This window comes from Mobula birostris, chromosome 5, assembly GCF_030028105.1.
Source record: "Mobula birostris isolate sMobBir1 chromosome 5, sMobBir1.hap1, whole genome shotgun sequence".
Taxonomy (NCBI): Eukaryota; Metazoa; Chordata; class Chondrichthyes; order Myliobatiformes; family Myliobatidae; genus Mobula; species Mobula birostris.
This window is the reverse complement of record NC_092374.1, coordinates 187303480-187319094: the sequence shown is the minus strand read 5'-3', so window position 1 is coordinate 187319094 and position 15615 is coordinate 187303480. Positions and strand designations below refer to the sequence as shown.

Genomic DNA, 15615 nt, shown 5'->3' with positions numbered 1-15615 from the left:
GCTCCCCAACAGCTCTAACAAACCTGCCTGCGAGGATATTGGTCCCACTTGGTTTCAGGTGCAGCCTGTTCCTTTTGTGCAGTTCATAGCTCCCCCAAGAGATCCCAATGATCCAAGAATCTGAAGCCCTGCCCCATGAACCAGCTTCTCAGCCACACATTTGTTTGCAAAACATCCTTTCTCTAACCTCACTGATATATGGCACAGGTAGCAATCCAGAAATTACTACATAGAGGTCCTGCATTACAGCTTTCTGCCTGGCTCTCTAAATTCGCTTTTCAGGACCTCTTTGCTTTTCCTTCCTATGTCATTGAAGGGATACAAAAATACGGTCATGGAATCATACAAAATACAGCACAGACACAGGCTCTTTGACCCATCTAATCCATGTGGAACCATTTAAACTGCCTAGTCCCATTGACCTGCACCCTCCATACCACTCCCATCCATGTACTTTTCCAAACTTCTCTTAAATGGTGCCATCGTGCTTGTATGCACCATTTGCACAGACAGTTCATTCCACACTCTAGTGACGATCTGAGTGAAGAAATTCCTCCTGATATTCCACTTAAACATTTCACCTTTCACCTTTAACCCATGACCTCTAGTTGTAGTTCCACCCAACACAGTGGAAAAAGCCTGCTTGCATTTACTCCATCTATACCCCTCATAATTTTGTATATCTCTATTAAATTTCCTCTTAATCTTCTGCATTCCAAGGAATAAACATAGAACACAGAAATTACAGCACATTACGGGCCCTTTGGCTCACAAAGTTGTGCTGCCCATGTAACCTACTCTAGAAACTGCCTAGAATTACCCTACCATATAGCCCTCTAGTTTTCTAAGCTCCATGTACCTATCTAAGAGTCTGTTAAAAGACCCTATTGTATCCACCTCTACCACCGTTACCAGCAGTACATTCCATGCACCCACCACTCTCTGTGTGGAAAAGTCCTAAGCTATTCAGTGTTTCCTTATAACTCAAGTCCTCCAGTCCTGGCAACATCCTTGTAAATTTTCTCTGTACTCTTTCAACATTATTTATATCTTTCCTGTAGGTAGGTGAACAAAAATGCATGCAATACTCCAAATTAGGCCTCGCTAACATCTTGTACAACTTCAATGTAACACCCCATCTCCTGCACTCCACATTTTGATTTATGGAGGCCAATATACCAAATACTTCCTTTACAACTCTCTGTATGTGACACTACTTTCAAAGGATGTTTGACCTGTATTTCTCGATCCCTTTCTTCTACTGTACTCCTCAGTGCCCTACCATTCACTGTGTAAGACCTTACCCTGGTTGGTCCTCCAAAGTACGACACCTCATACCTGTCCACAATAAATTCTATCTTTCACACTGTCCATTACATCCACAATCTTGGTGTCACCTGCAAATTTGCTGATCCAGTTAACTACATGACCATCCAGATCGTTGATATAGATGACATACAAAATGGACCCAGTAGATTGCTGTGGCAGTCCACTAGTCACAGGCCTCCAGTCAGAGAGGCAAGCATTTACTATCACTCTCCGGTTTCTCCCACCAAGCCAATGCCTAATCCAATTTACTACCTCATCTTAAATGCCAAGCAACTAAAATTTCCTGACCAATCTCCCATGTGGGACCTTTTCAATTCTCTTGCTAAAGTCCATGTAGATAATATCCACTGTCTTACTTTCATCAACTTTTCTGGTAACTTCCTTGAAAAACTCCATAATATTTGTTAGACAGTATCTACCATGCACGAAGCCACGTTGACTATCCCTAATCAGTCCTTGTCTTTTCAAATACTCATGTATCCAGTCCTTTAGAATACCTTCCAATAATATTCCCACTACTGATGTCAGGATCACTGAACTATAACTTCCTGGTTTATTTTTGCAGCATTTCTTAAACAGTGTTACAACGTTAGAGATCACCCAAAACTCCAGTACCTCACCTGACACTAACGATGATGTAAATATCTCTGCTAGTGCCCCAGTGACTTCTGCTGTAGCCTGCCACAGGGTCAGGGGATTATTCCATTCTAATTTGCCTCAAGACAGCAAACACCTCCTCGCCTGTTATCCATAACCTATCTGCTGATTTTCCTCACTTCTACAGATTCCGTGTCTCCCAAGTAAATACAAATGCAAAAAATCTATTCTAAATCTTTCCAGTCTCTTTTGGCTTTACACATGGATTACTATTCTGGTCTTCCAGAGGACCAAAGTTGGTCTCTTGCAATCCTTTTGCAAGAAAGCTTGTAGACTGAGAGAGACGGGGAGGTGAAATGTAAAGTCAGAGGGTTCTGAAAGAACAGATCAGCATTTTAATACTGAGCCATTGTCTGAGGGAGAACCATGTGGGGCTGTGAACTGGGTACATTACGATCACCAAGGAAGAGGTACTGAGCATATTGTCAGAGCTTCCATCTGCCGAGTCCCAGGTCGAGATGGACTTCATCCTGTGGTCTAATAGAATGAGGCAGAGCTATAGATTATGATCAGTATTAAGTTTCTCAAGTTCTCTTGATTGGGAGAAGGTTTCATTAGATTCAAAATCCATTTGTCACTTCTGACCCCTCTTCCCTAAATGGTCGAAATCCCTCTGCATCCCACGATAACCACCTTCACTATCAACAACACCACCTAAGATATTGTAATGAGAGATGCAGAGATGACAGAGGAACTGAATACGTATTTTGCATCAGTCTTCACAGTGGAAGACGTTTGCAGTATACCGGACATTCAAGAGTGTCAGGGAAGTGAAGTTTGTGCAGTGAAAATTACGGCTGAGAAGGTGCTCAGGAAGCTTAATGATCTGAGGGTGGATAAATCTCCTGGACCTGATAGAATGCACCCTCGCGTTCTGAAGGAAGTAGCTGGAGAGATTATGGAGGCATTAACAATGATCTTTCAAGAATAGATAGATTCTGGCATTGTACCAGATGATGGGAAAATTGCAAATGTTACTCCGCTATTTAAGAAGGGTGGGAGACAGGAGAAAGGAAACTATAGACCTGTTACCCTGACATCAGTGGTTGGGAAGTTGTTGGAATCGATAGTTAGGGATGAGATTACGGCATACCTGGAGACACATGACAAGATAGGCCAAAGCCAGCAAGGTTTACTGAAAGGAACATCCTGCCTGACAAACTTACTACAATTCTTTGAGGAAACTACAAGCAGGGTAGACAAAGGAGATGCAGTAGACATGGTGTACTTGGATTTTCAAAAGGCCTTTGACAAAGTGACACACATGAGGCAGCTTAGCAAAATAAGAGCCCATGGAATTACAGGGAAGTTACTAGTGTGGGTGGAGCATTGGCTGGTCGACGGAAAACAGAGAGTGGGAATAAAGGTATCCTATTCTGGCTGGCTGCCAGTTACAAGTGGAGTTCCATGGGGGTCGGTGTTGGGACCACTGCTTTTTACAATGTATGTCAATGATCTGGACTACGGTATTCATGGATTTGTGGCTAAATTTGTCAATAATACAAACATAGCTGGAGGTGCAGGTAGTGTTGAGGAAATGGAGAGCCTGCAGAGAGACTTAGGTAGTTTAGAGGAATGGGGAAAGAAGTGGCAAATGAAATACAATGTTGGAAAGTGTATGGTCATGCACTTTGGTGGAAGAAATAAAAGGGCAGACTATTATTTGGATGGGGAGAGAATTCAAAATGCAGGGATGCAAAGGGATTTGGGAGTCCTTGTGTAAGATACCCTGAAGTTTAACCTCCAGGTTGAGTCGGTGGTGAAGAAGGCAAATGCAATGTTAGCATTCATTTCTAGAGGGATAGAATATAAGAGCAGGTATGTGATGTTGAGGCTCTATAAGGCACTCGTGAGCCCACACTTGGAGTATTGTGTGCAGTTTTGGGCTCCTTATTTTAGAAAAGATATACTGACATTGGAGGGGTTCAGAAAAGTTTCATGAGAATGATGCCAGGAAGGAAAGGGTTACTGTATGAGGAACATCTGGCTGCTGTTGGACTGTATTCCCTGGAGTTCAGGAGAATGAGTGGGGATCTCATAGAAGCATTCTGTATGTTAAAAGGCCTGAACAGATTAGAGATGGTAAAGTTATTTCACATATTAGGGGGTTCTAGGACAAGAGGGCACAACTTCAGGATTCAAGGATATCCTTTTAGAACTGAGATGCGGAGAAATTACTTTAGTAGACGGTGGTAAATCTGTGGAATTTGTTGCCACGAGCGGCTGTGGAGGCCAAGTCATTGGGTGTATTTAAGGCAGAGATAATAGGTTCTTGATTGGCCAGGGCATGGGGAAAAGGCAGGGGAGTGGGGATGACTGGAAGAATTGGATCAGCCCATGACTGAATGGTGGAGCAGACTTGATGGGCCAAATGGCTTACATCTGCTCCTATATCTTAAAGTCTTATGGTCTAATTTCCTGTCATCTGCAAACTTAGTGATCAAACATTGTGTATTTGCATCCAAATCACTGATAAAAATATCAAATAATAAGTGTCCCAACACCGACGACTGTCACCAGCTTCTATTATGAGAAACAATCTTCAACCACCACCCTCTGCTTTCTACCTTTGAGCTAATTTTGAATTCCCCTGAACCCGGATGCCCATGGATTCCATGGCACCTAACCTTCCAGACCACCTGCCTATGAAGGATTATGTCAAAATAGTTCACATTCATTGCCCTGTCTGCACTTCTGGTTACCTCTTCAAAAAAAATCTCTGAAAGATTCAACAAACATGACTCCCCATACATAAAGCTATGCTGCCTTATCCTAATCAGATTTTGGTGAATCAAATCCTGATATTTGTATCCCTCAGACTTCCTTCTTGTAACTTCCCCAGCCCTGATGTCAGGCTGACCAGGATGTAGTTCCCTGGCCTGTCCTTGCTGCCTTTCTTAAACACTAGACCGACATTAGCCTCCTTCCAGTCTTTGGGAACTTCACTGCTGGCTAATGATGAAATAAATATCTTCACAAGGGCCATCTTCTCTAGCCTCCCACAAAGTCTGAAGATGCATTTGATCAGTCCTGTAGAGGAACTGCAGTGGTAATATGGTCATGTTGTTCTGGGAGCTCCTGATGTTGGGTCACCCCCAGGACCACTGGGTTTTACTGTCACAGCTCTGAACTTGGAATCCACTGCAAACAATTATTGACCCTCATCTTTCAGGGATCTCAACTACCCCAACAGCAACCATTGATTCTGCTGGTGCTGATTTTTCTTTCCCCCTCCCCCACACCCTCCATTGAATCGACTGAACCTCTGTTTTAGTTTTGTCATTTAAGTGAGTGTGCTGTAGATTTCCCAGACTTGTATGTGGACCCCGGGATGTTTGGGTCCCAATCTCCACCAGTACAATTGGGCACATGGAGCTATGCCATGGGTTAAACATGTCCCATTGAATGACCTGAGGAGCTAAATGCAGACTCCCGTGCCAATGTTCTGCATAGCTGTAATAAAAACTGGCTGAGCTGGGAATGTTCTCCAGGTCAGGCAGCATCTGTGGAGGGTAGTGTTTCTAATTGATAAGCTTTAGTTAGACTTGGAAGAAGGTGAGAAGAACCAAGGGAACAAGAGGAAAGTGTGTGATATCAGAATCAGGTTTATTATCACCAGCTTGTGTAGTGAAATTTGTTAACTTAGCAGCAGCAGCTCAGTGATACCAAAAATATGATACCAAAAAAGGTAAAAAACAGTAAATAAATTACAGTATACATACATGGAACAGATTAAAAATCCGGCGAAAAGCAGAAATAATATATATTTTAAAAGTGAGGTATTGTTCATGGGTTCAATGTCCATTTAGGAATCGGATGGCAGAGGAGAAGAAACTGTTCCTGAATCGCTGAGTGTGTGCCTTCAGGCTTCTGTACCTGCTAGCTGATGGTAACAGTGAGAAACAAGAGAATTTTTGGGTTTTGGTCAAAGCACAGCTGGTAATTGTAGCCCCAGTAACAGAGTGACATCTGTGACTCTCAGAGTCTATCATTTAATTACAATATTATAATGGTGTATACACAGAGACATCACTGTGTCTGCTCATGGATAGGCCAACAGTTCATTATCACTGGGTTAGTATCTTGGAATCCTGACCCAGCATCATCATGAGAACAACAGAGAGGTTCCAGTGGGAGGCTCACCATCCCCCTGTCAGGGTAAACGGACAGGGAATATCTGTGGCTTCACCAGCATCACCCACATTCTCAGAACCAGTGTTGTTGAAGTGTTGCACATTGAGAGATCTCCACTTTTGGATGAGACATTGAGCCTTCTTCGGGAAGGTGTAAATGATCCTTCCGTGTTATTTCCAAAAGAATAAAGGATTTCTCCGCAGTATTGGAAAACATAGTTCTGTTAACCAACATCACAAAGCCAGCTTTTACATGACTGTTGTTCAGCCTTACTCAGTACAAACTGAGTCTCATTCCCTCCAACAGTGACTGCACTTAAAGTACTTCATTGTCTGGCCAGAGACTGGTAAAAGATGCTGTGAGATTACAGGTTCTGTTTCTCACGTGGAGAAGTTCACTCTGCCCCCACTCACAGGAGTTGGCTGAATTTTTCAGTTCCTGTGTGACGTCATTGAAACGATATGAAGAATGTATAAGATGATGAGAGGCATTGATCGTGTGGATAGTCAGAGGCTTTTTCCCAGGGCTGAAATGGCTGCCACAAGAGGGCACAGATTTAAGGTGCTGGGGAGTAAGTATAAAGGAAATAGCAGGGGTAAGTTTTTTACGCAGAGTGGTGAGTGCGTGGAATGGGCAGCCGGCAACGGTGGTGGAAGCAGATACAATAGGGTCTTTTAAGAGACTTTTGGATAGGTATATGGATCTCAGAAAAATAGAGGGCTATGGGTAACCCTAGTAATTTCTAAGGTAGGGACATGTTCGGCACAACTTTGTGGGCTGAAGGACCTGTACTGTGCTGTAGGTTTTCTATGTTTCTACGTTTCTAATGTAAGGAGCTGTCAAACACTCTCCTGTTCCTGGCACGATGCAACATCAGACCATGATATCTGAAATAAAGTAGCTGGTGACAATCAGTCTGATGTGCTGTTGTCAGTCAACTGTCTGGGCATCAACCTGCCCTTCACAAGGAGGCTTTCTCTGCTTGATGGGTTAACGTCTGACCCCAGTTATCGTTGGGAAATGAGACAGAGGCTGATGTGATTGAAATTGAGAGTTTCAGTGACTTTCCAGTGAAATTGTGGGGTAACTCCATTACCAATTGTTGTGGACTTTGGGAGAATCAAATCCTGGATCACATGTGTGCTGGTCACAGTGCAGTGAACTCCTAACGGTGGGGCCATTGTAACACCAGAAGGAGCAGCTGATGCAGAATATTGGCAGGAGGTGACCTGGGAAGATTGGACAGCTGATCAGGATTGTGAATTGTCTGTTCTCGATTGGAACAACAGTTAAGCATCTTCTTTTCCCACCTTAGAGGATGTGCAGTCAATTGATTTAGAGTCAGTAAGACAGGGCAGAGGTTGGCACATGCCTGACCTGCAGGATGAAAGTGGAACATTTAGGTTGTTTGCAACATTGTGCAGCTGTTATGGTCATTTCTCTGATGAATTGTTACATCTTTTCTTATTTGAATTTATTTTCACTTGCAGGTGATTCCATCAAGGACACTTTAATTAATGCCTTGTGGAAAGTTGTCCAGATATTGCCAATCATTGGTGTTATATATCGGTTGTACTTGGTCTTGAAGAATCCTCAAAAAGGTATGTGACTTTGTGTGATTTGCCTGTGGTATAAGCTCCAGCCGTCTCTCCAAGTAATTTATGACTAATTTTATCACAGACATTAATGAAATGAAAAACTCCAACAATCAACACCACGTCCCCATCACAGACCCTACCCACCCCTCTGACTCACTGTGACTTGTGGGATGAAACTGGCATCATTTTTCACCCAGTTGTGAAGTGTTGCTTCACAGTGATCCCATCTCTTACCTGACTCCAGAGGGATCTTTGGAAGAAGTCGGGTTGAGAGGAAGCTATCTCTGCTGTCTGGTGTTTGACAGGTGGTGCTGTTCAACTTCAAAATGAAATCAGCTGAGGAATGAGAGACAGAATCCCCTTTATCCCAGTGATGGTGAGGTGTTTGCATGATAGGTATCCCTCTGATCCTCGATAGAATTCGGTGTTGGGAGGCCTCTCATCGATCTTTCCGAAATATTTGCATTGATTTTGTTTCAATGGCACCTTCCAGATAGTCAGCACAAGGGGACACATTCCCCCTCTTCCTCTCCAAGTTGTAAACTATCCAGGGTTCAAAATATTGGCATTCCTTCCTCATGGCCTAATTCAAGCAAGGCCTGGCTAAATTCACTTTGAGATCTACTTCACCATACAGACTAAAGTTGTCCAAGAGTAGAATCAATGTTTATACAGTAAGTGCCCCCTGCTGTTTCACAAATTACCAAATGAAGTCTGTCACTAAGCCAAGTAAAGCAAGATAAGGGCAGATAACCCCAGGCTTGGTCAGACAGTGGGGTATCAAAGAAAAGCTTGAAGGATTAAGGAAAGGTGGTGAGCTTTAGTGGGGCAAATTCAGAGGTAAAGAACAATTTGCTGAAAACACAAAGATCAAGCTTGCTGAGGAGAGGATTAGAACAGAAATATAAAGGTTTATAGACTGCAGAGAGGAAGGGGGAAGCGAATTGTAAAGTCAAAGAGGTTTCTGAAAGTATTGATGAACAATGAGCTGTAATCTGAGTGAGAATCAGTGTAGAGCAACAAATCTGAGAAAATTACAATCACCAGGGAAGAAACACTGAGTCAATTGTTGGAGCTGCCAACTGACAAGTTGGACATCCAGATGGACCTTATCCTGGGATCTAAAAGAGGCAGCTAATGACATACTTCATGCAGCAATTTAAATGTTCTCCCTATTCTGAAAAGTTTCCATTAAATTGGACAGTGGCAAACGTGATTGCTTTATAGAAAGGTAGCAAGAAAGGACAGGAGAGAATGTGTGAGGGTGATGTGTGGGAGCATCTGTGGATGTGAAACTTGGCAAGGAGATGAGGTAGAATATAGAAACAGATGAATCTAGAGACAGGTACAATTTTCAGTACTGGAGAGATGGGTAACATTTTGAAGGGTTGATCCAGTGGGCAGATTGAAGGAGGGAAGCTGCAGACACAGATGTATGATCTCGATCACAAACATCATGGCATCCTGATAAGTTGCTGCGAAAGTTAAAGGATGGAACGAAGGCATTATTTTTATATTCAGAATAATCTTTCAACAGGCAATTTGGTCGAGATTAGAAACTGGGGTGATGTTCATAGGAAACAGCCAGATCTGTTGACTGTTGGTTCAGCCAATTTTTGAGGTAGGACAAGATCTCTCAAACTTGAATGAATGGAGCTGGAAGATGTGCCAATGGAGAACGATGGGTGAGAGAGATTTGAAGATGGTGGGAACATGGAAATATGAATAGGAAGCAAAACAAAAGGTCAACTCAGCACCACTTTCTCAAGAACAACTGAAGATGAACAATAAATACTGGACCCACCAGCAACACCTGAACGAATCACAATTAGGATTAATATCACTGACATATCGAGTGAATTTTGACGATTTGTGGCAGCAGTACAGAACAAGACATAAAAACTGATCTGAGTTACAAACATAAATAAGCAGTGGAAAATGAATTAAAGGAGACACTGGATGAAGGAGAGGAATCCCGAGGATCTAAATCGCCAATTAACAGTGAATCTCCCCGGCATCCTCTGCCCACGTCTACATAAAATGTTCCAGCTTGTGGACTGTTCAGCCTGCACCTCGTGGAGTTCAGTTTTCAATTTGAACCAGAACACTGTCCAATGCCATTGAACAGCTGAAACAGTGATGTTCTGATTCTCTGCACCAGAACAGGCTGTACTGTCAGAAATGGAACTCAGTCACTGGCAAAATGTTGTTTACTGCAGTCCTCCAGGTCACTGGAATAATTCAGCAGAACTGATTTACAGTGGCCTGATATCCCATCCACTGGATGTATACACGGACAAACTACAGAGTACCTGTCATTTCCACATGAGATGACTGTGGGTCAGTAAGTTATCAAATGTAGTGTTTCCAGAGGGAACCAGAAGATGCTTTTGGTCCTTCCTTGGTCTCTCCACTTGTTGCCAGTGTGTGAGAGCTCTCTGAACCTCCTTCGGTCCAATGCTTGAATGTCTGGTCCAGTTCTGAGCTGGTTGATTGCCTCATGTTAGGACACTGAGTATCACAATGAACCTGACCAAGCCCGGGTTCATCTCTGTTCACTGCAGCACTTCACTGAAGCAAGTTTTGAATAAATTGTGTAGATTGTAACTCAGGGGGATTACTACCATCAGGGAGGAGGCACAGGAGCCTGAAGACACACATTCATTGATTTAGGAACAGCTTCTTCCCTTCTGTCATCAGATTTCTGAACGGTCCGTGAACCCGTGAAGATGAACTCACTGTTTTTGCTCTTTTTGCATGACTATATATCTTACTGTAATTTATAGTATATTTTATTTATTGCACTGTACAGTTGCCACAAAACAACAAATTTCATGATATTTGTCAGTAAGATTCATTCTCAATTCTGATTCTGAGAATTTCAAATAGTTTCATTTTCTTTTTTTTTTAGTGATTATGTTCTTTGGATCTAACCTGATATTCTTATTTGGCATTTCTGTCAGCAATTCCATTCCAGGTAAGTGCTTGAACGTTATTCTGTATTTACATGAAATGATGGACTTGGTGCTGAGCAGAGGGATAGAATGAAGTGCCTCTGTCAGAACATTGTGAACTGCTTCATCTGGATCACAAACACATACAGTCCTTGGCCCCACGGCTGAGACTGGGAAACCTGCTGGAGGTTTAAAATATCTGAATGTCCATTTTAGTTTAAATCTCTGTTCAGAACAACTGGCCACACAAAATTTCAGACAATTATAGACAAGTCATGGAAAGTCAGATTGTGTTTCTGAACATAATCTCAGGAGATAGTCTTTCCTTTCTGGACTCGATTTTGAATTCACTAACTTTAGGTAACTTGCTTTCTCTGTTTATCTTTGTAAGAAATAGCCACTTCTGCCGTCATCCATCTGACATTGCCTCATGATTTTTCTCTCTCTATTGACAAGGCATGTCCTTCAGCCCTGTTACTTGTGATGTCTGACACTGACAAAGAAGCTTTATGTGCTTCTAATTGCAACAATAACTCAGCGTATCAGATATTCCCTTTGATCCACCCATCTCTGCCCCATCTAGGTCACGCTGAGCAATTTAAGCTACCTGCTTCAATCGAGCTGCACTGGGTCCATAGACTTCAGTACCCCTACCATCCATGTACCTCTCCAAACTTCCCTTACAGGCCGAAATCAAGCTTGCATGCACCACCTGTGCTGGCAGCTCATTCCGCGCTCTCACGACCCTTTGAGTGAAAAAGTTTCCCCTCATGTTCCCCTTACTCCTTTCACCATTAGCCCATGACCTCTAGTTGAAATTCCATCCAACCTCAGTGAAAAAAGCCTGAAATTTACCCAAAATATACCCCTCATAACTTTGTATACCTATATCAAATATCCTCTCAGTCCTTTAGATGCCAAGGAATAAAGTCCAAACCTTTTCAATCTTTCCATGTAGCTCAGGTACTCCAAACCTGGCAACAACCTGATAAAATATCTCTGTATTCTCTCAACCTTAATTACAACTTTCCTGTAGGTAGATGACCAAAGTGGCACACAGTACTCCAAATTATTCTTATGACTTATCCAACTTCAACATAACATCCCATCTCCTGCACTCAATACTTTGATTTATGAAGGCCAATGTGCCAAAAGCTTTCTTGATGACCCCATCAATCTGTGATACCACTTTCAATGAATTATGGACTTGTATTCCCAGATCCCTTTCATCAACTAAACTCCTCAGTGTCCGACTGTTCACTGTGTTGGTCCTACCAAAGTGCAATACCTCACACTTGTCTGTATTAAATTCCATCTGCCATTTTTCAGCCCATTTTTCCAGCTGGTCCCGATCCCGCTCCAAGCCATGATAGTCTTCCTCGCTGTTCACTACACCCCCAATATTGCTGACATCTGCAAAGTTGCTGATCCAGTTAACCATATTATCATCCAGATAGATGATATAGATGACAAACAATGGACCCAACACCAGTCCCTCGGCACTCCACTGGTCTCAGGCTTCCATTCTGACAGGCAACCACCTACTACCTGCGGTCTGTATAGACTCCATGAAGTTGATGCCATTTTGCCTTGTTTCTGTAGCCTCTGTGTCTGTCTGCTGAGTAAATACAGATGTAAATTATGTATTTAAGATCTCCTCTTGACTTTTGGCTCCACACATGTATTACCATTCTGATCTTCCAGAGGACCAATTTTGTCAGTTGAAATCCTTTTGCTTTGAACATATCTGTAGACTCCCTCAGGATTCTCCTTCACTTTGTCTGCTAAAGCAACCTCAAGCCTTCCTTTAGCTCTCCTGATTTCTTTCCTAACTGTTCTCTCATTTCTTATACTCCATAAGCACTTCATTTGTTCTTACCTGCCTGTACCTGCAATGTACCTCTGTTTGTTTCTTAAACAAGGCCTCAATATCTCTTGAAAACCAAAGTTCCCCACACCTGTTATCTTTACCTTTTATTCAGACAGGCACATTCAAGCTTGGTACTTTCAAAATTTCATTTTTGAAAGCCTCCCACTTACCAAGTGCATATTTGCCAGAAAACATCCTGTCCAAATCCACACTTACTAGATCTACTCCTATACCAACAAAATTGGCCTTTCTCCATTATAGAATCTTAACCTGCAGACCAGACCTATCTTTCTGCATATTTTCATCAAAACTAATGACATTGTGATCGCGAGATGCAAAGTGTTCTCCTACACAGACTTCTGTCACCTTTCCTATCTCATTCCCTAACAGCAGATCAAGTATCACACACTCTTTCGTTGGGAATTCTAATACTGATTAAGAAAGTTTCCTGAACACATTTGACAAACTCTATCCAGTATGATCCTTTGACACTATGGGAGTCCAAGTCAATATATTGCAAGTTTAAATCAGCAGCTATAACAACTTTATATTTCTTGCAACATTCTGCAATCTCTCCATAAATTTGTTCCTCTAAATCCCACGGACTTTTGTATAATCTGTAATGTGCCCCATTAACGTGTTCACACTTTTCTTATTCCTCAGTTCCACCATAATGTCTCACTAGATGAGTTCTCCAGTCTGGCCTGGCTGAACACTGCCAGGATATTATCCTTGACTAGTAAAATATCCCCTCCTCCTTTAATCCCTCCCGCTGTGTTGTGTCTAAAACAATGGAACCCCAGAATATTGAGCTGCCAGTTCACCCCCTCCTACAGCCATCTCCCTACCATATTCCCAGGTATTGATCCATGCTGTGAGCTCATCAGCCTTTCCTACAGTACTTCTTGCATAGAGCTGCATAACACTAAGGGGCAGAAAACGCTGGTGGGAGTTGTGTACAGGCCACCTAACAGTAGTAGTGAGGTTGGGGATGGTATTAAACAGGAAATTAGAAATGTGTGCAATAAAGGAAAAGCAGTTATAATGGGTGACTTCAATCTACATGTAGATTGGATGAACCAAATTGATAAGGGTGCTGAGGAAGAGGATTTCTTGGAATGTATGCGGTATGGTTTTTTTGAACCAACATGTCGAGGAACCAACTAGAGAGCAGGCTATTCTAGACTGGGTATTGAGCAATGAGGAAGGGTTAATTAGCAATCTTGTCATGAGAGGCCCCTTGGGTAAGAGTGACCATAATATGGTGGAATTCTTCATTAAGATGGAGAGTGACATAGTTAATTCAGAAACAAAGGTTCTGAACTTAAAGAGGGGTAACTTTGAAGGTATGAGACGTGAATTAGCTAAGATAGACTGGCAAATGACACTTAAAGGGTTGACGGTGGATATGCAATGGCAAGCATTTAAAGATCACATGGATGAACTACAACAATTGTTCATCCCAGTTTGGCAAAAGAATAAATCAAGGAAGGTAGTGCACCCATGGCTGACAAGGGAAATTAGGGATAGTATCAATTCCAAAGAAGAAGCATGCAAATTAGCCAGAAAAAGTGGCGCACCTGAGGACTGGGAGAAATTCAGTGTTCAGCAGAGGAGGACAAAGGGCTTAATTAGGAAGGGGAAAAAAGGTTATGAGAGAAAACTGGCAAGGAACATAAAAACTGACTGTAAAAGCTTTTATAGATATGTGAAAAGAAAAAGATTGGTTAAGACAAATGTAGGTCCCTACAGACAGAAACAGGTGAATTGATTATGGGCAGCAAGGACATGGCAGACCAATCGAATAATTACTTTGGTTCTGTCTTCACTAAGGAGGACATAAATAATCTTCCGGAAATGGTAGGGGACAGAGGGTTCAGTGAGATGGAGGAACTGAGGGAAATACATGTTAGGAGGGAAGTGGTGTTGAGTAAATTGAAGGGATTAAAGGCAGATAAATCCCCAGGGCCGGATGGTCTGCATCCCAGAGTGCTTAAGGAAGTAGCCCAAGAAATAGTGGATGCATTAGTGATAATTTTTCAAAACTCTTTAGATTCTGGACTGGTTCCTGAGGATTGGAGGGTGGCTAATGTAACCCCACTTTTTAAAAAAGGAGGGAGAGAGAAACCAGGGAATTATAGTCCGGTTAGCCTAACATCAGAGGTGGGGAAAATGCTAACGTCAGCTAAAGATGTGATAACAGCACATTTGGAAAGCAGTGAAATCATCGGACAAAGTCAGCATGGGCTTGTGAAAGGAAAATCATGTCTGACGAATCTCATAGAATTTTTTGAGGATGTAACTAGTAGAGTGGATAGGGGAGAACCAGTGGATGTGGTATATTTGGATTTTCAAAAGGCTTTTGACAAGCTCCCACACAGGAGATTAGTGTGCAAACTTAAAGCACACGGTACTGGGGGTAAGGTATTGATGTGGATAGAGAATTAGTTGGCAGACAGGAAGCAAAGAGTGGGAATAAATGGGACCTTTTCAGAATGGCAGGCAGTGACTAGTGGGGTACCGCAAGGCTCAGTGCTGGGACCCCAGTTGTTTACAATATATATTAATGACTTGGATGAGGGAATTAAATGCAGCATCTCCAAGTCTGCGTATGACACGAAGCTGGGCGGCAGCGTTAGCTGTGAGGAGGATGCTAAGAGGATGCAGGGTGACTTGGATAGGTTGGGTGAGTGGGCAAATTCATGGCAGATGAAATTTAATGTGGATAAATGTGAAGTTATCCACTTTGGTGGCAAAAAGAGGAAAACAGATTATTATCTGAATGGTGGCCAATTATGAAAAGGGGAGGTGCAACGAGACCTGAGTGTCATTATACACCAGTCATTGAAAGTGGGCATGCAGGTACAGCAGGCGGTGAAAAAGGCGAATGGCATGCTGGCATTTATAGCAAGAGGATTCGAGTACAGGAGCAGGGAGGTACTACTGCAGTTGTACAAGGCCTTGGTGAGACCACACCTGGAGTATTGTGTGCAGTTTTGGTCCCTTAATCTGAGGAAAGACATCCTTGCCATAGAGGGAGTACAAAGAAGGTTCACCAGATTGATTCCTGGGA

At 42.5% G+C, this 15615-nt stretch overlaps 1 protein-coding gene across 2 annotated transcripts in view; it reads left to right on the top strand.

Moving 5' to 3' along the window:
* The window catches only part of LOC140198138 (uncharacterized), a 174738-nt gene that overhangs the window by 99107 nt on the left and 60016 nt on the right, over window positions 1-15615 (top strand). For both annotated transcript variants that reach the window (XM_072259098.1, XM_072259097.1), the window contains exons 11-12: window positions 7611-7721; window positions 10630-10695. In XM_072259098.1, the coding sequence (XP_072115199.1) occupies window positions 7611-7721; window positions 10630-10695 (177 nt within the window). The remainder of the gene's footprint in view (window positions 1-7610; window positions 7722-10629; window positions 10696-15615) is intronic.